This window comes from Plectropomus leopardus, chromosome 22, assembly GCF_008729295.1.
Source record: "Plectropomus leopardus isolate mb chromosome 22, YSFRI_Pleo_2.0, whole genome shotgun sequence".
NCBI classification, from domain to species: Eukaryota; Metazoa; Chordata; class Actinopteri; order Perciformes; family Serranidae; genus Plectropomus; species Plectropomus leopardus.
The window spans coordinates 15,222,326-15,247,862 of NC_056484.1; the positions used below are offsets into that span (position 1 = coordinate 15,222,326).

General features: G+C 39.2%; 2 protein-coding genes across 5 annotated transcripts in view; both read left to right on the plus strand.

The window, feature by feature from the left end:
- Positions 1-4,613, plus strand: part of celsr1a (cadherin EGF LAG seven-pass G-type receptor 1a) — a 108,030-nt gene extending 103,417 nt beyond the window's left edge. The window contains 2 exon segments of the mRNA XM_042511006.1: positions 46-421; positions 2,240-4,613. Coding sequence (XP_042366940.1) covers positions 46-421; positions 2,240-2,264 — 401 coding nt within the window. The 3' untranslated portion in view covers positions 2,265-4,613.
- An 8,729-nt stretch (positions 4,614-13,342) lies between these two features.
- gramd4a (GRAM domain containing 4a) overlaps positions 13,343-25,537 on the plus strand; it is a 58,259-nt gene continuing 46,064 nt past the window's right edge. For all 4 annotated transcript variants that reach the window (XM_042511133.1, XM_042511136.1, XM_042511135.1 and 1 more), the window contains exons 1-2: positions 13,343-13,721; positions 23,955-24,168. In XM_042511133.1, the coding sequence (XP_042367067.1) occupies positions 13,693-13,721; positions 23,955-24,168 (243 nt within the window). In that variant the 5' untranslated portion in view covers positions 13,343-13,692. The remainder of the gene's footprint in view (positions 13,722-23,954; positions 24,169-25,537) is intronic.

Genomic DNA, 25,537 nt, shown 5'->3' on the forward strand with positions numbered 1-25,537 from the left:
TGATTGATCTGTTTTACACTGGACTTAACTTGTTGTCCATCTCAGGTATCTTAAAGAACAAGATCAGCTACCCTCCTCCACTGACCGACAAGAACATGAAGAACCGTTTGAGGGAGAAGCTGAGCGACTACAACTCCCCGACCATCACCTCCCCTCCCCCCAACAACAACAACAGTTCCTCCTCACCTCTCCCCTCTGTCAACATCATGACCCCTTCGTCCCGGCCATCGTCGCTGGCCTCCAACGAAGGCAGTCGCCCTGGCAACCACGACAACAGCTCCCTCATCAAGCCCCCCGTCGCACCACGGCCACAGATTCATACCGGAGCCCCGCCAGCGGGCATCTACCGGGAGACCAACGGGGGAGTGGCAATGCACTTGAAGTCAGGGACGGTCAACGGAGGCAACGAGTCCGACTCAGAGTGAGTAACACGCTAGAAAGTGCAGAAAGTGTTTTTATTTTGCAAGATTCTTTGTGCTAATAAAAAATACCAACAATAATATGGAGCAAATGAATAAATGCTGCATCAAACGTAAGTCATTTACTTTAAAGGATTAAAAATCAATATTATGGTGATTTTAAGAGTTTGAAAAATATTTTTTAAAACAGTCAACATGTATTGGTTGACCTTGATGTCAACAGATGCACTAATGCATGTTTCATTATATACTCAAAGAATAAGGTCAGTGTGTTGTCAGGTTTATGTTTTTGAATTCTTGATAAAGTTTCCATCCAAAAGAGTCGAGTCATTCCAACCAAAACCAAAAATCCCATTTTGTAATTAAATCAAAAAAAAATAAAGGAAATAGACAATGAGAACTTATGTAAACATGGCACATATAATGCACTTGTAATGTCAAATCAAACTTGAAAAAAAAACAAGGGCAGCATAATAATAGGAAGTAAAGGGGAGATGTAAAAAAAAAAGACTCACTAAGAAACAGCAGTAGATGTCGATCAAAACATTTCTTCAGTCTGGAGGAGCTGATTCAACTAATGTCAGACATTAGTGTTAACGGGTTATGTTAAACATGCCTTGAGTTGGATGCAGTTACAACATGCTGTGACAACTTGTCCGTGTTTTTAGCCTCAAGCCAAGTTTTTTTTAACAGCCTTTCACCAGAACTCTGGGAATGGTTGACCTAGCTGAAGGTAGAAAATAGTAGGTAATGTTAGTTAGTGACGTTTGCCTGACAGCAGCGCATCCATGTACAGAGTTAAAATATAAAAGACACATTTACTTACTCAGCTTAAAACAGGACAGCAGTTTCAGTCATGGGCTGAACCGCATCCAAAATAACTGATGTCCATTAGACACTTGGATCTTTTATCAGCTTGTGATGTCACATTAGGAGGGCTGCAGGACGAGCTAATTTATCTTCTCCAGGCAAATCAGTCAAGTTGTGTTCAAAATTTCTTTTCTATGCTTTCTATGGATCAAATTTAACATCAGTTTCAATTTTCTGATATCTGCTGCCTTCAGGTTCAACCAACCCTTTATATGTTGTCATGTTCCCCAATTTCCAATTCACACTGTATATGAATTTATCACTTGCTGCACGTCCTGCTAGTCATGTTATTGCATACAAGCTATTTTTCTTTATTTAATTACATAAATGGCACTTAAAATTAGAATAACTTGACTGTATTGGATGAAAGTTTTATATGTAATTGGCATAAATTTGAAAAAATAGACCAAATATTTCTTTGAGTGTAAGATCCACAGTTAAAGGAATATGTGACATTTTGGGAAATTGGTTGCTGGAGAGTCGGTGTGTCTGTGTGATAAATATTTAGTTACAGCCAGCAGCTGGTTAGCTAAGCTCAGAATTCCAGTCTTTTTGTACAGAACAACATTTGAACTAACAAATTAGACGTGCGCTGTTATTTAGTGAGCGTAAGAGGTGCTGTTAGGTGGATTTTGTTACCATGGACACAGCCAGGCAAGGTTTTTTCCCCCGTTTCCAGTCTTTATGCTAAGTTAACAGGCTGCTACAGTTTGCTTCATTTAGTGTACAGACATTTAAGCTCTTCTCTGTAACTCATCTTAACAAAAAATCAGATTTCCCAAAATGCCAAATTATTCCTTTAACTATAGCATGAATAATATGACCATCATACTTAAACACTGCATGATGACTCCCTGCATCCCTGCATTCATTTTCACCTTGCATGTTCTTTCTCCTTGCACCATCCCTGCATCCACCCGTCCCTCCTCCTCGTCTCCCTCCGTTAACAGCGGCAGTAACGAGACTTCGATCTGACCTGTTAGGAAAACCCAGACCAGCCTGCCCTTGTGAGAGGAGGAGCAAAGGACCTGCTGGGGGAGGAGAGGAAAGGAGGAGAGCGAAGAGGACGGGGATAAAAGAAAACCGAAGATGGGCAGGGTGCTGAAGATTGGGTGAAAGAGGAGGAACAAGTTCTCCATACCCGGTCTGTCCATCTGTCCTTCCTCTCGTGTTCCCTCTCTCTGGAGAGCAGTATTAATTGCAGACATTAGGACTGCATAGACAAGAAAAAAAAAGCAGTGAATAAAAAGATGTGAGAAATAATAAAGGGAATGCTGGACTGTACCAAGAAAGGAAGCAATGGAGCAATGTGTGCCAAAACCACTGCAGGAATTGGGGAGTCAGAAGACAAAGATTATCCCCAAAAACAATGTTCCTCCATGGTGGTGATGTCACCCTGTCAGTGGGTAAAATTAGAAAAGCTGGAAAAGGCAGATGAACAATCACTGTGCATGAACTCAGTCTCAAACACATGCTGGTACATTTGTAGTCCAAAAGGATTTCAAGGACTACAAGTCCCTTCAAATGAAAAGTCAGACACAACCTGTTGTCTCACAGACTATTGGACACATTCAACAGCGCTATCAAACACAAAGTGCTCTTTTTTTCTTTTTTTTTTTGTTCTTTTTACTCGAAAGGCTTCCACAGCCTCTCAATGCAGTGCATTTAGAGTGTAATTAACATGTAGATATTGTTAAAGGTGAAGAAGAAATGATCTATTTTGTACATCAGCTGTAGCGAGGACAAGTTTCTTAACTAAAAATCATTTGCCTGTGTTATTCCAACGGTGAAAATCACTTGATATGCTGGTTTAATAGACTGAGAACAATCCTGAAGAGGCCTTAAACAAACAAACACACACACTATTAGCCTGTATTGGGCTGTCTGGTGTTGTACCGCACTCTGTTGCAGCATATTCTGCGATACAAACACATACACATCATGGGTGCTGTCATGTTCGTGTGTGAGAGCAATGTCCGTGCACACACAGAACAGTGGGCCTATAGTGAGCAATAATATCATGGAATGGAGAGGGACTCCCCCTCCTGTTGAAAACTCAGTCTTCCAGTTTGAGCACTATAAACCTGAAGCCTTCTTTTCCAGTGTCCAGCCTGCCTGTTTGTCCGATGCAACACACTCCTGGTTACCAAAGTCATGACCTACAGTAAACGTGCACATTTGGGTTGGAGTCAGTTCCACTTTTAACTCAGTTTTATTACAAAATAAGTGGAAAAAAGACAATCGTTGTTCTTGGTTCCACAAAAATAAGGCACATGATTAGAAGTTATCTGAAAGGAATAGTTTTGATTTTTTAAAAATGGGGTTGTATGAGGTGCTTATTTGTAGTTGGTACCTTTGTATTGTTTTGTTTTCTTCCCTTCTTCTTTATGTGTCTTTTGGCTTTCTTTTACAAATTTATGCTGTGCAACTTCCGAGTTGAAGCCCGATGCGAGGACTATTGAGCATACGCAGAATGCTTAAACAAAGTATCTGATCGAGGCAGAGGAAAACCTGCAGATCCCGTGTTCAGCAAGCTAAAATAACTGTTTTTCTGTGTAGTGCAGTGTGCAGTGGCTTTGACTAGAGCATAGATGAGGAAATGAAGATTAATGGCCTCCCCATTGGAAAAGGCTGTCTGACGGCACGGTAAAGCGTTGAAAATATTTAAATGTTGCATACTTTTAAAATTATATTGATTTTTTTTAGGTGGCTACATTAAGTTTTGGTGCTTTCATCCTCAGCAGTACATAACTTAGCTTCTGTGTCAGTACTCCGGTCTGCTTCTCCAAACTAGGGGCGTGCCAACTGACATCTACTATATGTGATACATTCACTTTGGATAAGTACCTCATACAACCCCACTTAAAAAACAATCCTAACTGTCCCTTTAAGATCTATGCTTTTCAAGCACTCGCTGATGAATTTCATGTTTTGCGATTTTGTTTTGTGTTCTGCATTTTTTTATCTGACTGATTCGGTATCTATTGATTCAGGATAAATTTTAAAAAGTCTGTCTTTATTGCTGAATTTCTGAATCTGAGTTCAAAGTGAAAATGATGCCAACTCTGTGCGTTTTGCAGCTAATATCAGACAACTTAAAGTCTTGTTTACCGCTCACTGAATGCCTTTGTACCATATGTACGTCCCCAGTGTTTTGCCCCCATGTAGTCAACGCTGTTGATACATGTCTTTGTTTTTTTATTGATCCCAGACACTGGAAATGTTTTGTAACATAATGTATATTTATTTTTTATGGTTTTAAGACACTGGAAAGAAAATGATGATTGTGACTGTAAAATTAAAGATGACCTGATGAATTTTTAACCGTCTTGTGCAGCCTGTTACAGCACACGTCTGTTGCCTGGAAGGAAGCGTGGCCCGTCGAAACATGTACACTACTCAAGGAAATTAGGTAACATAATTTTTTGGGATCCAACAAGTGATGAGTCACAGAAATTGTTACTCACTTTCACAGTTTCACGATGGAGCAGCTGGTCACATTGAGTGAGGTGTGACCGAGAGGTCTTTGGTCCTTAATGAAAACACATGGTGGTGGTGGTGCTATAAGGATGCCTTATCACAACATTTGGTGTATTTATGTCTTTTAAAATGCTAAATATCCTGTTGTGTCCATTTTATACCATCAAAGATCACTTATTCTACTTTGATTCTGCCGAAACACTGTATCTTGGAGCAAATGTTTTTCAGTTGTCAACAGAGTGCGATCTAGTTCCATGATATTGGAGGGAAGGCAGACATGTCTAATAATCTAGACTGATAAACAGCACTACAGGTAAGGGGAAAATGCGTATGTAAAATATGTTTGATTCTATGGGTGAACTGTCACTTTAACCATGGAGACATCACTTATCTTGTGCTCCTTTCAGACACATTTCCTAAGTATTTGAACCCTGAGCAGGTTGGTGCAATTTCTCTCAAAAACATGGGCAATGAGTAACATGGTAAGAAAGTTTGCAAGAAATATGTAGATTAAAAAAATCTTAAAGAAAAAAAAGCAAGGGGAAGTTTATATTTGTAATTATCATGATTAAATATTTAAAATTATGTTATTTATGTGTCTAAATTATTATAACTTTAAAGTCTATCCCTTTTAACTGTCTTTTTCTATTTCTATTTTTGTTTGTTTTAGTTTACTTTTAGGTCATTTTTTTTGCACTTTTTACTAGTTTTTTGCAAACTTCAGGGTCATTAATTTTTTTTCATTTCTTATTGCCTTTTTCCCATGTTTTTGAAAGAAAAGTGAATTTGCACAGCTTTTAAATATAAGAGGCTCTTTAACTTCAACTTTGATCATCCTGTGTTTAGTCATTAATATTTGATTTGATAAAGAAAAACTAAACCCTGAAACCAGGTTTTATGGGGCTTTATACACTATGATTTAATGTGTTATATTAGGTTAAAGAATAATATTATGGATGAGAGAGAAGGATGGAGGGACAGATAAAATATACAGAAGAGACAGAGACACCAGATTTTAAACAGATGCTCCCTGCAGAGCTGTGTATGCTATAGAGATGTTGTCCATACAAGGTAATGTATGGCTAGAGCAGTCTGACTGTCTCAAACTGTCCTGACGATCAGAGCCCCGCTGACTATCAGTGAACAGTCGGTTTACTGTAGGACTGTGAGATTAGAGGCTAAATGTTGAACCTTAAACATAAGGAACATGTGTGTGTGTGTGTGTGTGTGTGTGTGTGTGTGTGTGTGTGTGTGTGTGTGTATCAAAGTGGGTGGGTGGTTAGAGGTATGGGTGTATCTGTCTGGGGGACTCTGTTAATCCTTATAGAACAATGGTGGCAGCCGGTCCTCATAAATCCCCCTCACTTTGATCCAGACCTTTGCAGCGCACACACATGCACACATTTCCACACAGTCTATGGAATCAAATCATTGCATTACACACACACACACACACACACACACACACACGCACACATGCAAACACACACATACACCATTGTTCCAGAGTAACTCTATTTTTAAACAATCTTTCTGCTGAGGAAAGGACTGACCTATTTTTATGGCAAAATCTTTCAGCAAAGTACTCAAAAAAGCCCTATCCTACTAAATAATGGGTTTTTGTCCAATTTTTTTTTAATCTCATTTTTGGGTAATCTTCTTGTCACGTTTGACTACATTCTAGCAACTTGTTGGATATTTCTTGCCAAGTTGCCTTTCCCCCCATGTTTTTGAAAGAAATTAAATCAGTTTCTTCAAGTTTCAAAGGGTCTGATAGATTGTGTAATGCGTCTGAATGCAGCACAGAACAACTCATGTCAATTTAAGTTTCAAAGGGTTAAAACAAATTGGCACGTCAGGGCTTCAGGACACCACTTGTGGTTTTATGTATTTTTTTAAATGTTTGAATGCTGGTCTCCATTTGCTTCAATTGTTTGGGGGATGAGTGCAATGCTTTTTTTTCCCATGAACCTGCAGCAGTGTTTTGTGGACTATAAAACTTCACCCAACCTGGAGTAGATAATGACTGAATTTTCATTTCTCTGAATTTCAAATATAGTTCCTTTAAGGTTGCATCAAAAAATGTTCAATTATTATCACAGGACCCTACAGAGTTTCCTGAAGAAGTTGCTTATTAAGTAGGTAAAATTTCTACATTGTGCTACATAAATCTTGATTAAACTTGTCACTGTGCATAGATACTTTGTAGTTTGTAATAACTGACTTTTTACTGCAAAGCCTTGGACTGAACTTTTCCCCTGTATCATTTACATTTTTTCCACAGCTCAGCCCACTTTATGACCTGACACTTTGCTCCAGCATTCCAAGGTAAGCCGTCTATATCCTGCCCCTCACTTTAATGTTTGTCTGTAGGAATTTGTCTTCAGCCATATGAACCAGATTAGCGGAGATGCACTCAGGAGGCGGTGGATCAAAGAGCTGGGGAGAGGTAAAAGGCTGCTGAGGTCACATAGGACCATGAAGGCTCATTCTGCTTAAACCAGGAGGAGATATAAGTGCATTACACCACCTCAAGGCCCTCTATTTTCTCTCCATGTCTCAGTATAGGTATGATTATTAAGATTATTTATTCATGTGATTGATGTAATGTTTTGGGTTCATGGTTTTTTTTTTTTGGTTTTTTTTTGCAGTATTGGGGCCTGCTGTGCCAAGTTCATACCAAAAAAAGTGCACACATACAGTCTGCTGCCCACTGGGTATTGCCAACTAAATTATTGTCATCAGGCAGAGTGAAATGTTAGATGGCAGAGTCAAGTTTCACAAGTCTATTGGGCGGTATGTTGTCATGGCAACTGAAGCCACCCCGCTCCTCAGGTGACATAAAGTACACAGATAAATTAAGGAGTTGAAACTGGGGTAGCATGCCAAAATATGACTAGTGGTGGGATTAGTTGCTACAATCATGACATGTACAAAAACAAACAGTATGGTGGCTAAACCCTGTCTGCGTTCCATATCTTCATCACATTAAATCACGTTTCTTACCAGTAATAAGTCTGTCAAACCATTATCATTTTAGTTAGGTCTATATATATACCACTTTGGAATAATACCTTCAACCTGAAACTTGAGGCGTTGAGTAGACAGAAGAAATTGGTCTCACAGGTTTATCGGAGTGACCCTCTGCCCTCCTCTTTATCTCTGTTCCATCACAGTCAACACTAAATAATTCAGACTCATGAGAGCCACAGTTGGCATCCTACAGAAACTACTGTGCTGAACAAGATCAGGCAGGAGGGAAGAGGAAAAACTGATCCAACTGTGCCATCTACTGGTGAGAAATGCAAAGGCCGACAGTTTGTTCTTGTACTTCAGGACAACAGATATTGAAAGGTTTAAAAAAAGAGATAAACCTGTAACATAACCTTTTTTACAAGCAAGAAGTTCCCATCCTCAGTGCCATCTGCAGTAGTTGCCTTTTCACTGTCCATTAAATGTAATTAAGAGAAACTGCTTTTTTTTTGTATGATTTTTTACAGCTCTAGTGACGGTCTTTAAACCTCCCTACACTCTTATTTTAAATGCAATTCATTTGCCAAAAAAAGGGACAAAAGGCACCATAAAAAAAACTTAAAGATGAATTTGACTGATAGCACTTATTTTTCTATTGATATTGCTATAATATATTTATTTTGACCTTAATATGGGCATCATTGTCGTGTAGGAAAATCTGATGTTGTGCCAGCCCTTGTGCCTGGACCTATGTGACATCTTTTTAAAAAAAGCGAAGGCAGAAACTCCCAAGACTTCCATGTGAAATTATTGCTACAGGCATGAAATGAGTCAACAGTGGCCACATGCTGATCAGGTATTTTGCCTTGTAAAGTGTCAGATGAATCGGAAAATACTTAATAGACACACACTTCTACAAATGGCTGTACTGTAGGTAGATAAATCCACGTTTTCTATGACGACAGTGGAGTTTGGTCTCCGTGAGGGTCAAACTTTAATGTATGCAGGGTCAGGAGACATATCTGAGGTCAAAGTTATAACTTAAATTAGTTGTGAGAAGGAGCAGCACTGATAGGATGCTGCGAACTCAGTGGCTTACAGTCAAATTATGGAAAGTGGGCTGTGGGAAGTCCTCAGAAATATAGCAATTCAAATAGTGTCTCAAATTAGCAGAATTCAAACGGCTCCTTTCAGATAAAATAATATACTGTGTTAGACGGGTAATTATGTAAAAATATTTCTATTCAAATACAAAAAGACTTTGTCCTCAAATCATGTCCATTTGTTTGCTGAAATGATCATTTTTAGTATTTAATCAAGCATCTCATCCAAATGTGTTTTGCATCAGCAGCCTCGTCAGCTGTCCTCCCCTTCCTCCCAACTGTTCTATAATTGACTCTGGATGCTCCGCCAGTTGCATAAGACGCATGGTTGTGCAACCCTCTAGAAAATACTGATTTGGGATTAAGAGGTTTATTACGGGGTTTCTAAATGAGCGCAGAGAGGGGATTTGGGAAATCGCAACAGCAGTACGTTTGCTAGAAGACATCTGAAGAGGATCACAGGCCTAAAATCCATTTTGTGTGTGCTTGTGCGTGTGTGTGTGCATGTGTGTGTGTTAAGCATGACAAAGGGGAATCCCGTCTAAGCATTAGTCCACTTGTTTGCTGCACAATCTCTGATGACTATGCAAACCCTGAGTGGTTTCCTTTTTAAGCTCATAGTAGTTACAGATTGCTATCCAGTGATACAACATTGGCTGCTAAAACAGCCTGCAAGAGATAAGAGGCCCAAATCATTGAGATAGACAAGTAGACAGATAAAAAAATTTCCCTGTAATCTGAATGAAACTTGAAGAAAGGTATTAATATTGTCTCGGAGCACTCATTTGGGGTCATATTATTGTCAAGTGGTTACCTCTTGGGTTGAAAAACGAAGCCAACATGGAAGTGCCAAAAACTGCAGTTCCTCTAATGGCCACTTGAGGCTGGCTCCAAAAGTGACTCATTCCCATAAACCCCCATGTTAGAATGCCCGACCCTGCAGCAGAAATAAACATGTTTACAGCCTAGTAGAAAAATCAATTTTGATCTCTATAGCTAATTTGGACATTCACAATAACCATACAGGGGTGAACTGTACTCAACCATTTGCATTTTCACAAGACTTAAAGTTACGCGTAATTGAGGGCGGGATAACTTTGAGTGAGTGAGATGGTTACTACCAAAATGCCAAACTCAAGGCCTCAAAACGCCAGTCCACATACCAATGTGTGACATCACAGTGGCTATGTCCATTATTTATTTCTTTGCTTAAAATGGAAACTGATGAGGAACCAGAACCTCACAGCTGCTGGCCCCAAAACCAGCTACAAGATGCAACAAAGGAACCCTTTTACACAGACGTTATCATGTGGTCCATCATAATTATGAAATATTGATCGTAGCTGCTTTAATAAGCCATACTTTACACAGTACACTGTTTCCTAAAACAAGCCTCAGTTAGTCTTTGTGAGCCTACCATTGTGCAGAAATTCAAGAGCGCTTTTTAGTGGTTTACACTGTCTTCTTAACAATGTACAGTACTTCAGTGAAGTGGCGCTGCTCTTTAGATAGCATTCTGCATTAATGCAACATAAAAGCATTTTGATCTGTGGAAACAAAGCTTGCATGCTGGAGTCACACTCTTTAAAGTTTCTGTGCTGCTTTTCATTCCATTTGATCAGTAATGCAAACACTGTATGATAAGAAATTGATGTAAAGGACTAAATATCCCTTTTTTTTTATCACTCTTTTCTCTCAAGGTTTGCAGTCCTAATGAACTGGACATGGAAACTCCTCTCTGTCAGTGCCTCAGAAATTTGCCTAGACAAATGTGAAGGCATGCTAAATGTGCACTGCCTCTCTCGTGTTCAGTAGCAGCCAAAGCGACACAGCCATGGACTTCTCGTTAACAGGAGCCAAATCTGGGAGGCTTTTTGGAAAGCAACTAAATGATAGAGGAAAATGATGATAACACTGGAATGTCTGATCCACTTTTTGTGCTAACATGTTAAAATCTTGGATAGGTTGCTCACAGACGGTGTGTTTGAGGTGAGGGGGAGGTGGCAACACGACAGCCGCAGGACAACCAGGCCAAAGCTCCAGTGAGGACAAGACTACACTGATCCTCATTGGCCTCATTGGTAGTCTGACTCCAGACACAGAAAGTACTTGTGATTACTTCCCCGTAATCTATGGTCTCATCTCAGGGGTCAGGAGTCAGTTGACTCTTGTTTCTCTCTTTCACTTTCTACCCATAGCACTCCTCGGCCCTTCAAACCCATCTTCTTCTTTGTCCATGTGATTCCAAATTCAGTCACACTGCAGAGACTGGAGGATTTTCAGAGGAATCCGTTAATGAAATTGAAGGATAACTGGGACTTCAGCGAAGACTCCTGGATTTTGTTACATGCAGAAGACAATAAGAATCTCAGAAGGAAAAAACAAACATGCAAAGGTTAGCACTTTGAAAACAGTTTTTTTTTGCTTTGAATTCTATCCTAAGGATATGTGGGATACTTAATTTGTAAAAATATGTTGCTCAAGTTTCCATTTATGTACTCGGCCTGCTTGAACTCACTGATACCTTCTAGAGCTCCACCCTCAGTCAACATTACACGAGGTCAAACACAGAGATGGTAGAGGAACCTTTAAACTTGACAAATATATTAATAAATAAACAAATAAACCACTTGATTTGACTGACAAAAAATTGTTATCTTTGAGTTTAGGTTCTATTTATAAAGTCATAGTAAAAACAAATCTAGTTCAAAACTTCATCTAGATTCTGGTACTCTTAGCCAGTAGTTTTTTACCTTATTCATTAAAACACCCCTTTTCTACATTGATTTTCTACTTTTTTTTCTTTTGACAAATTCTGTGTTTTCTACTCCCTGATGCTTGGCCATTGTTCTGTCAGCTCTTTCGTTGTTCGCCATACCGTTATTTTGAGATGTGATTTTTTTTTCTTCTTAAATTTATAAAAGTTTCATTTAGTATTATTCACAGACACGAATGAAATGCTCAGACAGGCCTACTGTATGTCTTTTTAAACATCCCTCAAAATCAAGAAGCTCTGGTGAACCCCCTGTGAAACATTGGCGACCCCTAGTGGGCGTGTGACCCCCAGGTTGGGAACCAGTGTTCTAGTGAAAGTATGTACTGACTTTGAGAGGAGGCTCTTTAAAAGAACTGTTCCATTTTAACTTAAAAGAAGTAAAATTGCAGATGTCTGCACATCCACCTATGAACCACCCAAATAACAATGTCTACCACTTTTAGGTGGGGCTTTGACGAATGACCTCAGTATTTACCGGTATGACCCAGATCGCAGAAAACTATATTAGTAAATCTGCATGTAAAAGTATTTGAAAATGTTACTAATGGGCAAGGCAGTAAGTCTAACATATACATCGACATCCCCTCAATATTCAAATATGGCCCATGCTCAACTGTCTCACTGTATCACTTTCAAATGTATTAAAATGTAGAAAACTAGAAAAAGATAAGACTTTAATCCCACAACAGGGAAATTCACACATTGCAGCAGCTCAAGAGTCAGAAGCAAAAAAAAAAAAAAAAAAAATATATAGGAACAGAGTGACTGAATGATAATTAAGGATAAACGTAGGCCTATGCCTATGCCTCGATTTGTTGGTTTACATTTTGCTCTTACCGGTGGCGTAGAAGGATGACGTAAGCCAATGACGTTTTGTGAATGTGTTTTGACGTTGATGGACTGCGATTCAATAAGTGATCATCATTCAGTCTGCATACATCAAACTTGATGTTGTACCCAAGTTTACTAAGATCCATGTAGCTCAGTGTAGCTTGCACTGAACTTATAAGATTGCAAAAATCTCACAGTCTGCAGGAGGCTGTAGAACGCAGTCAGTCATCAAAACTTTGAGCATCCCTGATTCCAAACTTTTGTTTTAAAATACTGTGCGCCCAGTAGCTCAGTTAGTAGACACAGGCACCCCATGTGCAGAGGCTGGGTCCTGGCCGCCGCAGGTTTGATTCCGTCCTCAACATTTTGCTGCATGTCATCCCCTATCCCTCCCCCTTTCACGCTTAAACTGTCCTATAAAGGCAAAAACCCAAAAAATAATCTTTAAAAGAATTGTAATTGTGTCTTAGCTGTTCAGTTTCTAAAAATTTATCCTGGAGGGAGTTTGCCCTTGAGGGTTGGGTTGCAGAAGGTGTGGATTGAAAATGGTCCCCCGATGTAAAATAGGTAATTACGGCACTGCTAATGGGGCATTTTTACAGTCTATTCATTCAAGCATTTTCATATCATTGCATAGAGCAGATGAAGGCAAAACCCCTTGCACCACAATAAAAGGTTGACGGAACAGGGCGGTGATATTATTATTTCTCTTCGGGGGTGATTTACAGTAATGCTCAGTGACATTATAATGTGCTCATTGTTTACCCACGTGTTTTATAATTCAGCGTGATAGTGCAGCCACAGGGCGGTGGTAGGAGGCGGATGTGTTTCCGTCCCGCTGTCTGTCTCATAACGGCCCCTTTAAGAAAACGGCACCAAGCACTGACGAAATTTCCTCGGCCCTGCTCCCTGCCCGTTTCTGCGAAATCAACAAGAGACGACGGCGAGCTAGTATCTGCAAGCCCCGGGCCGACACGGTGCTGGTCAGGGCAGCTCTCTCCAGACAGGAGGAGGGGGGGGACGCAACTGGTATTTTTTTTTTTCCTCCTCAGTGTTTCCCTGCCTCACCGCTCCACACACAGCAGGAGACGACATTCAGTCGGTGGACAGAAACAAGCGGATATTGTTGGGATGGATGGACCAAGTGAGCAGTTTTCGCCGTGAGACTGGCGCTAATTTGGACGTCCTGAGCAGCAGGTGTACTGAAGGATAAAGCAGACTAAAGGCAATCTCAGTGTTCATGAAACTTTGCTACGATTTACGTGCTGGGTAAGAAGACCCGTTTTTTTTCTCTTTATAACCTTCAAATGTATATTGTCAGGGTAAAATATTGTTTAATGTCAACCGCTTGTCCTAATGTTTCGTCGGGGTCATCCAAAATGCGGATTATTTGACTCTCACGTAGTGTATGTTACAGATGTGAGAAAATGTCCGACCGTTTTGGGGTTTATTAAAACAGTTAAACTCGAGGCCTAGCTAACTTAAAACCGTTTAATTTAGCCGTTAAGGATGTAACGGCTGTTGGATATATAGGCTAACGGACACATTTGAATTTACTCGTGCCGTTTGGCCTTGTTAACGTTAAACCGTTGGAGGGAGTCCTGAACATTAAAATCTAACGGTCGTCTGTTGCCAGTTAGATTTTAAATAACGTCCTTTGCTGCTTTTTAAAGGATTGTATCGATGTTTTCTGAGTGCTCATTCCTCACACAGGCAATATTACTGAAAAATCACATAGCGTTGCTACTTTGTGCTCATATTTTTATTGCCTTTGAGGCAGCCATTTGTTTAGTATTTCATTCATGTGCAATGAAAATACATTTTCAGACTTGAAACTTGACCTTTTTCTACCACAGACAATGACAGACATTAAACTTTTATGTTGTTTTACGTCTTTGACAAAGTCACATGTTAAAGGTCCCATTTCATGCTAATTTTCAAGTTCATGCTTTTATTTGGGCATTCTACAAGAATATGTTTCCATGCTTTAATTAAAAAAAACCCAAACAAAAACCACATATTTTTTTCATATTGTCTGTCAGAATATACATGCATTCACCTGCAGTCTGCAACACAGCTTTTTAGCATCTGTCTCTGTAATTCCCCCCTCCTGAAAAAGTCTAGTCTACTTTAAATGGTCAGCATTTCTGGATCTGCCACATCTGCGCTCTTGGCATCTTTGCAATGTAGTGCCCAAAGGATGATGTTTTTCTGTAGGCCAACCCAGAACTTAACTTCCCCCGGTTCCCTCGTCAAAAAGTCTATAAGATTTTTCCGTCGGATTTTGGATTATTGCAGAAATTTATTTAATGTCTGAAAATGAGTAGGTGGAAGAGAATACTTAAAAAATGCTGCCTCTTTTTTAAAACTTTAGCAAAAAATAAAATGATTTTTTCCACTTTCTGCCCCAGTATTTACCATACATATCTCGATCAAAGCAAACAAACCAATCATAGGACAAAATAGGAAGAGATAAACCTGAATAAAACATACAAACAAAATACAAAAACAAAGCCACTGAATAAAAAACATTCATATCTTGTACCCAGACAGTGTCAGTTCCCCTCTCTGTTCAGCCATCTCAGATCCCCTCAATATGTTGTTATTTTGTGTAAATTTGTTAAATGTTCAACATCTTTTTATTTTCACAGCTGTTCCATAAATAAAACATTTAAGTGGAATACAATGATATTTATAGTTATTCCTTATTGTTTCATGAACATTCAAATTCCTCTCAAATCATGTTAAATTTCCCTTATTTGAAACAACTTTTGCATACTATTAGGGAGCAGTTGATAATTTGCTCTTTAGAAGATTTGAACAATTTGATGTCAACCACATCTTTGAATTTTAGTGCTTATAATTTGATAGAGAGTGGATTTGTTGGTTCTCTATAAGTTTATGGCTGTTTTTATCTGTGGGGAAGTGGGGACAAGCGTTTGTTTCCTGCCCTGAACTGACCCCCACCATTTGGTGGCACTTTGTCCCCATGTGTTGGCTGTGTAATTTGAAAGAGAGGACAGTCTGACAACTTATTAGAGAAATATTGATTGATTATATCCTGTTTATGTAACTGCATGGTGAAATAATAGCAGTGGAGTAGGAGAGATGTCATGTTGAAGGCAGTGCGTGCAAGGGCACAGTAAAGTGTTTTCATGCTGTCTCTTGTAGTTTATGCCTAATGTTTGTCACAGCATGAGAGTAAATTTCACCTTGCCAATTCTGGTGTGACTGTTCACTATTGTAAGAGACCGTTGAATTCACAATGTCCTTCCCAAAACACTCATAATATGAGAGCTTTAAAAACCTGTTCCACAGGTGACTCTAAATTCATCATCTCGATCTATCCTTGAATGCAGCACAAGGGCAAATGTTGTTACTGTCTTCACAAGATAATAATGAGGTCAGGTGTAGCTATTTATTCTGCCATTTTTCAAAAGAGCCCATAAAAATGATGTTATGCCTTTGAACGAAAATACAACGCAAAAAAAGACAAAAGGGACAAATCATCCATTTTTTATGATTAAATTAATGCCAAACACAACTTGCACCTGACATTTGTCAAAACACAAACAAACCATTCAAAAGCTGCACTGCCAAAAAATAACCTAGACATGATGTTGGCTTTGAAATATGCATGCCATAACTGACTTTTATCCTTGTTCAGCCAACTACACATTGCCCAGCGGGTTGCATTAGTCGGCCAGATAAAAGCTAGTGCATTCTCCTTGTTCCTACCATGTCTTTTATTGTTCTTATCTCCAAATTTGTTGACTGAGACTCGACTGAGACTCCCTGTTTAGCCTCCAACTACAAACAGAGCAGAATGTATGTAATAGGTCTAATTAAAGTTTCTCATATCTGCACTCTCCTCCCTTCCTCGCATATCCCCAGGGTTTACATCAAATGAAAATAAGAGACTTGATAAAAACATTTACAAAAACATTGTGTATCCAGATTGAAACTTGTTTTTCAACTTAAAAAGAATGTGGATACTTTGTGGGTACTGCTATTGGGCTGTTTGGTTGGAGATGTAACAATAGCTGCCCAGGACAGTGAGAAAATATTATTTTTTGTCATCTCAGTTAGAAATGCATCTTGCAGCGGACTGTGTTTCATTACTGACAGTTATTATTCAGCATGGCAGTAGCATGTTGTTTTTTCCCTCTGACCATCTGTTGCCTGTCTTTTCACTATGCAGTAAAGTGAAAGGATGCCCATGATCAAGAAATTACTGGAAAAGTTCTAACATTAAAAAAAAGAAGCTGTTTTTCAGGCCTTGAAATGGTTTTCAATTAACAGAAAGTTTTGCAAATATTGTTTTCGATATTTTTGGGGGTCAGCAAACTCTTTGTCACAGATTTTGCTCTTGCGTCTTCTTTAAGTTTGTTTTTGACATAATACTTTATAATCTCTATTATATGTACTGAAACAACTGTATATGTTAAACAAAAAGACAATTAATTATTTTGGCGGCTGCATAAATAAGTTTGGCTTGTAGTTTTTTTTTCATCCACCAGCTACTTTGGCCTGTAAGAATATATGTTTCAACAGTGCTCCTAATGAACGGTCCAGCTCCAAAAATAAAAAAATCAATGTGGTGGCAGATTTTTTAATAACGGCAGGTCGGCACAATTAAATGTGGGAATACCAAAAAGGGGGCAATTTTTAAAAACATGTTTTGAATATTTATTGTTAAATATTTGTGGGTACCCTGGAGTGAGCTAAACAAAAGTTAAGGCTACTCCTTGAAACATTCTGGTCAAGTGTGGCGAATGAGATGTCTAAAAGCCATGTTAAATTCTCTTTCTCTCTCACAGTGTCTTATGAAACTTGTAGAAGTTTAGATAAGCTCTACAGGTGAGGCCCTGCTGCACTGATCTTTGTTTCTACAGAAACCAAGCACCAGGGGAGATGCTGACAGGATGGTCTTACATGGTTTTATGCAGCACATTCGAGTCAGAGCACTTGCAAAAGGAAACGAGGCCTGCATCAGTCACCAAAGCGGAAACACTACACTGTGGCATTTGCAGCTAACAAGCGCTTATTGTCAAACTTTCTGTTATTTGAAAACAAAACCTGACTGCCTAATGTCCCAGAAAATACAGAAAGTGGCCTACTTGTGCAAGTGCTCTAGCCTGTATTGTACTCAACAGTATGTGGTTGTTTCCATTGCCCCCCTCCCTTTCATGCATGGCTGATAGGCAGCACCTATATAGGACGTAATTGTAGAAAGAGATACTTGCGTCTCATGTGGCTATACCATGCCAGTGTCCTCTTATCAGTGGAGGTAGCCAGGGGTGATAGTAAGGCCATTCACCTGGACGGTTATTGGAGTAAGATGAGTGTGTTTGTGTTTAGCGCAGAGCATTAAGGTTTATTACACTACCATCCAGTTTACATTATTAGCCCAACAATTGATACTCAGATGGAAATAGCCATGCCCTGACACTAAGAAAAAAATAATGTGATGCCTGTAATAGCACTCATAAAAAATGCAATATTATGGTTTCAATCAACAAGGATGTGCTGTATATCGGAAAAGATTGCATGCTGTACTTGCAATCTTGGCTTGTGATCACTGTAGCGTGGTGAATACATACTGTAGAGCTGCTCAGCTAGAAAGATAATCACTTTACAAGATGCTAGAGAGCAAAAATAGCCAGTTAATCGATAAAATTATGGTAAAAAAAAGAATCAACAACTGTCCTCTTTTGGAACATGTGATGGAGCTATTTGCTGATATAATGAAAGTATTAATTAATTAATTATTCAAGAGAGTAACTGCTGGATGAATAGATTAAAAGAAACTCTTTTATTACAGCCCTACTGTGATCACATGCATTAACCTATATTGTTTAGAATTCATTTTAACAAAATTACTTTACATCTTGTGTCTTGAATATTATTCACCAATAATGGACTGTTTTTTAAATGCATCTTTCTTTAGTGGCATTTCTTTATGGTGTTTTACAGAAGTCAGTTTTGGTTAATTATGTTGTAGCTCAGCACCCATCAATCAATAACTAACTGGTCATTTTTAAGAAAAAAAAGAAGCAAAATTACGTAAAGTACAAGAGACCTTTCGTTTTAGTCAAGTGCTCTATTGACTCAGTGCTGTACTGACACAGCTAATGGTGCTAACAGTGCTAACATACTTAACAATGCTGAAGGGGGTTTGCAGCTCAAAAAGGACTCACTGGGGTGAGCTGGGGGGAGTCTGGAGTGTTGACGCAACATATTTACAATGATGCTGCTGGGTTAGGCTGGTGTTACTAGCAGTAATGGCTGAATGAGCGGTGTCACTAACTAGCAGCCACTAGACCCAGTTTGCATGTAGTGCATTAAACTGAATTATAGCAAAATTAACCAATAGACCAACATGCATAACTGGTCAAAAATACTCTTGGCAGTTAACCAATAAACAGTTAACCATTAGATATTCCTAGTTTTTATTTGTAAAACTAAGGATGACCAACAGTTCAAAACCAAAATAGAGTAAATTTACAGTGATAAATAACATAATATAAAAGACTTAACATAATATATATCACTTTAATTTTTTTACAACAAAATAAAAAGTAAAAAAAAATTACAAAGTGATTATTAATAGTTGCTGATTGAACATTTGTCAATTAACTAATCATTTTGGCTCTAGCAGAAACTGTCACTGCAGTATTTAAAGATTCTGCACATGATTTTCCTTCTATTATAAAACAGAGAAATGCTGATGTAGGGCAGATGGCATTAGTCTGTCTCTTACAGCCTGATATCAGTGAATGGCTGTGATTGGCTGTTACAGTCAGTGTGACCTGTGTGACCAAGAGTAACCTCAAGCTACTACGGGTTATTAGCAGAGGATTACTCAGACAGACGTAAGCATACACACACACGCACACAGGCACATGCACACACAAAACAGTACATTGAAGCTTGTTGAGTGAACACACACCGGGCTTGTTAAGCCACTCACCCCTAACTAATGTATGCAGTAATAAACAAACACATCAGTGTGTGTGTTGCTTTTGTGTCATTTTGTCTAATGTGCATTTGTGTGTATATATCTTGCCTGGCTGTCATTGCACCAGCCTCTCCCCCAGCTCTTGTGTTAGCAATGACTTATGATTAGGTAAAGATGGATGGAGGTGTCTTTGTGTTATACATAACCGAGCAAATATATTGTTAGGCTCGTTTGTGTGTGTTCCCACAGTAACATTCGCATAGTGATCAGACCTTGAGCTAAAGCCCCTTTCTCCTCCTCCTCCTCCTCCTGTCCTCTCTTTTCATCTTTCCAGCCTTCTATTTAAGATGATGTTGTGGTAAAAACTGCCTCTGGGCTGGAGGAAGAAATCCTTCAAAAAGGAAATAAATAAAGAAAAAGTAGCCCGAAGAACACTGCAGTGAAAAGAAATGAGTAATAGCATGGGATCAAGTAATGTGCTTTTAAATTAAAGCTTAGTTTATAGAAATTAGGGCTGTGTTTCATAATGTTAACACTTACCTACAGACTGAATGGAGTGTGATTTGTTTATTGCTTTTTTCTCTGGCACACTCAATTTATTGGGTGTTTTTTAAATTCATAAATTGCATCTGATGCATTCATTAGTCACTATTGTTCTGGCTTTGTTTTATGTTAGGTAGTGTAGGTGGTTGAGGTGACCAGTTGCTCACAGAGCTGTAGCACAGAGCAGGGTGGTTCAGGTGGTTATCGTGAGAACAGATTTCATTGTGACAGGTGTCTTGAGAAGAGGAGGGAAGTGTTTATCAAACTGCCACTCACCATGTTTCCACTCACCCCTCATGGAGGAAAGGTCAACCCATCAGTCACCTCTGTAATTTCCACTTGTATGTGCCCATGTGGGTGGATTGTCTACGTGAGGTAAAAAAAATATCTGTATTTGCGCCTTTCTGTCACGTCTCCCCTCCTACAGAGATACGAAGCTCTGTCCAGTAAATAATAAGAACGAACAGTTCCTGCCAGTGCTTTTCTTTATTTCTTTATTTCTTTATTTCGTTCATTATTGATGTCCTCCCACGTGGCAAAACAGAATGTCAAATATTAGCCTATATGTGTTTTAACCCACAAAATTCTTATTTGTGTCTGCATTTATTGATATTCCACTGTAAATGCACAGTCTAAGAATCAAGGATAATAAAAAATAGTTTAGCAGCCAAATGTCCTGAGATCAACTCTTTATATTTTCTGGTTGTGATATTTGTGGCTCAATCTAATGTGTGCAGTTAAACAATCCATAAATACAGGTTCAGACACATTACCAACTGTAGTAAATCATAGTTACAAAGTCTCCTGACTCTGTGAGACACGTCAATGTCGGGCTGGTGGTGAGCTACTCCTACGCAGGTTTTTTTCCTAGTTTTTGCATTGCAATTGTCAGCCGTTGCCGGCTTTATTTTGATTTATTGAGCATGTGAAATTGACATTGGAGATTGTGCAGCCCATTGGTAAAAGAAATGACTGTGATTAGGATTAAGAGGGCATGTGATCAAGACAAGTTTATGTTTGTTTTATGATGTGAAATTATTTTTTCAGCCACTAAGCTGCTCATATTTGTTTGTGTTATTGTTCATGCATGAAAAAAAAGCCCTTGGCTGCGTGTTGAAATAGAACTGTACTGACTCCGCCTACATGGAACTCAATGAGCTGGAGTCCGCCTCTAAGTGCAACTTAGTTTTTAACACTTTATAGCGGTTTTGCACAAAATAAAAACAACATTACAAATCATATTAATTAAAATAGACAATTTTAGTTTATTTACTGTCTTTTCTTTTTATGTACTGTCTTTGTCTAGTTTTCTGTTTATTAATGGTGAATACAGACTGCCGCTGCCTTCTGGTATAGAGAGTACTTTCCTCTCACCCAGGCGTAGAACTTGCATGCTAGTTAACCTTTGGCTGTAGTCTTAAGGGTGAGCTCAGTGCACCTCTTTGGCTGAGACAAAGGTGAAGCAACAGTTGGCCTTCGTTGCAGCCTGTTCTTTGATATTGGTTTGGTGTGTCAGGGCCTTAACAGGAAGTAAAGAGGCAAACTAAGAGTGTCCTTCATGATGGTGAAGAGGAACAGTGTTCCCGAAGAGTGACCGAGAAGTGATGGTTGATCCAAAAAAGGATTTTGAATGTACCCTTTTTTATATTTACAAATATAAAAATGTTAAATTGGTAATCTATAACTTTGTTTTCATTCTCTCATGCAGCCTAAACACCTAGATGAATTGGTAGTCACTGAGAAAGCCAGGCTGGTTGCAAGTAAACAGTCTTCTAAGTTTCTAGGAACAGAGAGGATCACCCTAGTGGCAACAAGCAGGTCGTCTCATCAGTTATCCGGTTATTCACAAAAAAAACCCAACTGTTTGACAGCTTATCGGTCAGATAACTATCTTTGTAGTGTGACAGATATCCATCCAGTCAAACAGATAAAGTAATCTCTGAGGATTACATCAAGAAGGGCTACACTTGATCCCTTCCCAAATGACAAATCACAGCAGTCAAAAATCATCACATCCATCATGTTGACGATACTTTCTGTTGCTCCGTGCTCAGCTACCGGACAGGATGACGGATTGTTGTGACAATTTGAAGACATATTGCATTCGATCATGTCTCCTCAATGAGAATAAATAACCTCCTCTTCAACTAGTACAACAGGAATCTCACCGTTGTCTCGTTCAGTCAGAATTTCTCATTCAAAAAAGGACCTATTGGAGTTGGTGGCTAGAAAGTCAAGGTGCAGCCAGAGTTTAATAGGCCAAGAGGACATTTTGGAATTAGTTTCAGTTAGGGGATCAGTGTGTGTTTGCAGATGCATTGCCAGCAACACTTAAGCACCTGTTGTCATTAAAAGTGGCTCCCACTTTGATGCTTATTATGATCTATAGCAAATTTGTACTGTAGTGGGCTTATATTGGTTTACTGTCGGTGAGCATTAATGAGGTCATAAATCCTGTCTGTATTTTGTTCCTATCAGTGGGATTATTTTGACTGCAGTATCATGCAGCTGAATGCAGAGCAAACGCTGCAATATCATGACTCCTGTGACTCTGTCTATGGTGACACAAACAGCTCACTCCTATCTGTCATCATTACAACTCAGCGCCTGATACCAAAACACCAGCATTAAGCCTTTCACAGCCTCTTATGACCACTGCCACTGCTTCCGCTATGGAAATGAAATCAATAAATGAGGTTGGCAGATCTGCTGCTGTCGACTGTTTGGCAGAGGAGTGAAAGGATGTGGTTGTCATGGCTCTAACAGGGTTACCGGTTCCATCTTCCTTTGTAGGCAGAAGAGGAGAGCAAAAACGCAAACACTGCCAAGGTTAGAGCTTTAATAAGAGGTGTGAGGTTGCTGTTTGTTATGTCATATGTTACCTTGGGGAACGTTTTCTAAGGCTAGAAAGGGGAATTAAAATGGGTGTAGATGTCAGACAATTTAAGACTGGTGTGAATAGGGAGTTTACAGAGCTCACAGTGCAAGCTTTGAGATGCTTTCCCAAAATAAAATGCCAAAAGATAAGCCACCTGCTTAGATAAAATAATAGGTGTCATTCCAGTAAACGTCAAAGTTTGTTTTGTTGAAATTAGTGCCTAAAAGTGAGAATTTATAGAGGTGGAAATAAGAAGTGCTGATACTGAGAAACAGTCTTTGGTTAAGACCTAAATACTCAACCACGAGTGGATAGATGGCAATCAAAGGTTGTACAGACATTCATGTTCCCCTGAGGAGAAATTGTAAATTTACCCATCAGCTGGATCAGCTGGTATATTGGGAATATACCTCTGTATTGTGGACTCTGTCTGTCTGTATATTGCATATTCATTTTATCTTCCGACCGTGAATTTTTTTGACACATTTCTACGACTTCTAAGAATAGCACTGCTCTTCATTTTAATATAAATATATTATTGCCATTTTTTATTGTATTTTTTAAATATATTTTTATTATGACTTTATTCTGTCCTGTATTTATGTCCCCTAATTTCTGCTTTAGGTTTTTTAAATTTATTTTCTCTTACTATGTTTATGTCATGCACCAATATACAGCAAATTCCTTGTATGTGAAAACCTACATGGCAGTAAAGTGTATTCTGATTCAGATTTAGATTTATTATTTAGATCCAGCTTCTGCTCAAGCATTTAGTGCTTCTACCCTAAAGTCACAAGGATCCTGAGTTATAAACCCCACCCAATCCTAAACACAAAATTTTACTGAAATCATACTTTCGGATTTTATGTACCACATCAGTTGAATTGAACTGAATATTTATTTATTACATTACTTGGTGTAATTGCCGTGCTTTAATTGTAACGTCCTCATTTTATCACCTTGAGCAAATGTGTAAGTCTAGTTTGTGGCAAAGTAAAGGGTTATCACTGAAGTGATTTGTGTATGTTAGGTTTTAATATGGTCAGAATAAAAGGAAAAATGGGAGCAGTTCATCACACAGTCGTACCAACAATGGCTCCTGTGTTTTGTGTCCCCACAGGGTTGCCGTCCGCCATGTTAAGGTAAAGCCCAGGTGCGCGGTGTTGACCATGCTAAAGCGCCTGGACAAGATCCGCTTCCGAGGCCCCAGGACGAGAGACGACTTCCCGGATTTGGCCGAGTCGCCGCCCGCCTCCGACAACGAATGTAGCGACGACATGCAGCTGAAGCCCAGGACAGCTGTGCGAGACACAGAGGAGATCCTGCGAGACCCTGTGAGTGCTCACCGTGCGCATACATGTGTGAATGTGTGAGTGTTTAGCCTGGACTTTTGACTCATGGCCACATTTGCAGCTGATCACATTTCATGGAGGAAGCAGAAAGTGAATTGTTTTATGTCATGTGCTTTCTTTTGATTTTTCAACCTTTTTAAATATTATGTTTTAAATATTAGTACTGAGTAGATGGTTATCTTGTTTATGTCTATACTGTATACACATTTAGCCTTGACGGGCTAGGACGAACACATATGGTGTTAATGTATTCTCATGAATTATTCCATCTGAAAAGGACATTCTGACCTCAGCATGACTCTAACATCATTTTCAGAATAAAACAAAAAACAGACAGAGGGAGGGAGATATGCAGTAGCTGCAGTTTCACCTTTCTGATGTTGTTTTAGCTAGCTTAATACATGATAATGGATGAAAACGTCACTTTGTTGTTTTGTTTAGTCCAAGTTTTGTTTTTGGTCACTCTGGAGAGAAAGGAAGGATGATGGAGGGCTGTGTTGTCATGGTACATATGTTCTGATGGCGGACATGGAATAGAGATGACAATCAACAGCAGACAAGAGCAAAAACTGTGAATGTAGCAGTGAGATGAGCAGATATTGGATCACAGGAAGGGAATGAAAAATGGAAGGAGAGAAAAGATTAAAGTGGAGAAGGTGATAAAGGAGGCCAGTTGACAGGAGTTGAGCCACAGAGGATTAGACTCGGAGATGTCTTGAGGGGAGGAGATGGACAGGATGAAGAGGAAGTGTTGAGAAGTTATCCTTGACTAAAAAATCTACATCATGTTTTGATATTTCTTCCTCCCACGTGAGATCCTGTTCATATTTCATGAAATCTGCAGCTCTCTCATCCTTGTGGGTGACTAAAACAGCAGTATTGTCGTCATCATCATTCACTTGCACCGATAGGAAGATACACACATTGAAAACACAAGATTAGTCACTTGATTGTATCATTTCCTGAATGAAGGCCCCAGGGATTTCTGTCGTTCTTTCACTTTCTCTTTGTTTCTCCCAAAATAGATAGCTGATATGACTGTTGCATGGGAGTCATTCTGCTGGGTTTTCTGCATCCTATTGAAAGCTGCAGTGCATAATGCCGGGTGTTCAATGAGTGGCACAGTTACATCATTAGATCATGAGCAATATTTATTTATTCAGTAATCTAGCTGACTGTGGGCCCTAAGCGTACTCTGTGGGCATGTGCAACATGTGTTTGCATTTGCATGTATGCACTCGTGCCTCTCTGTGTGCACAACTGACTGTGAGCTGGTGTTTTTATGTCTGTAATGTGTACTGGTGTTTGGCTGCGTTAGTACCATCCCACTGGGAGGGCATCGCCCACATCA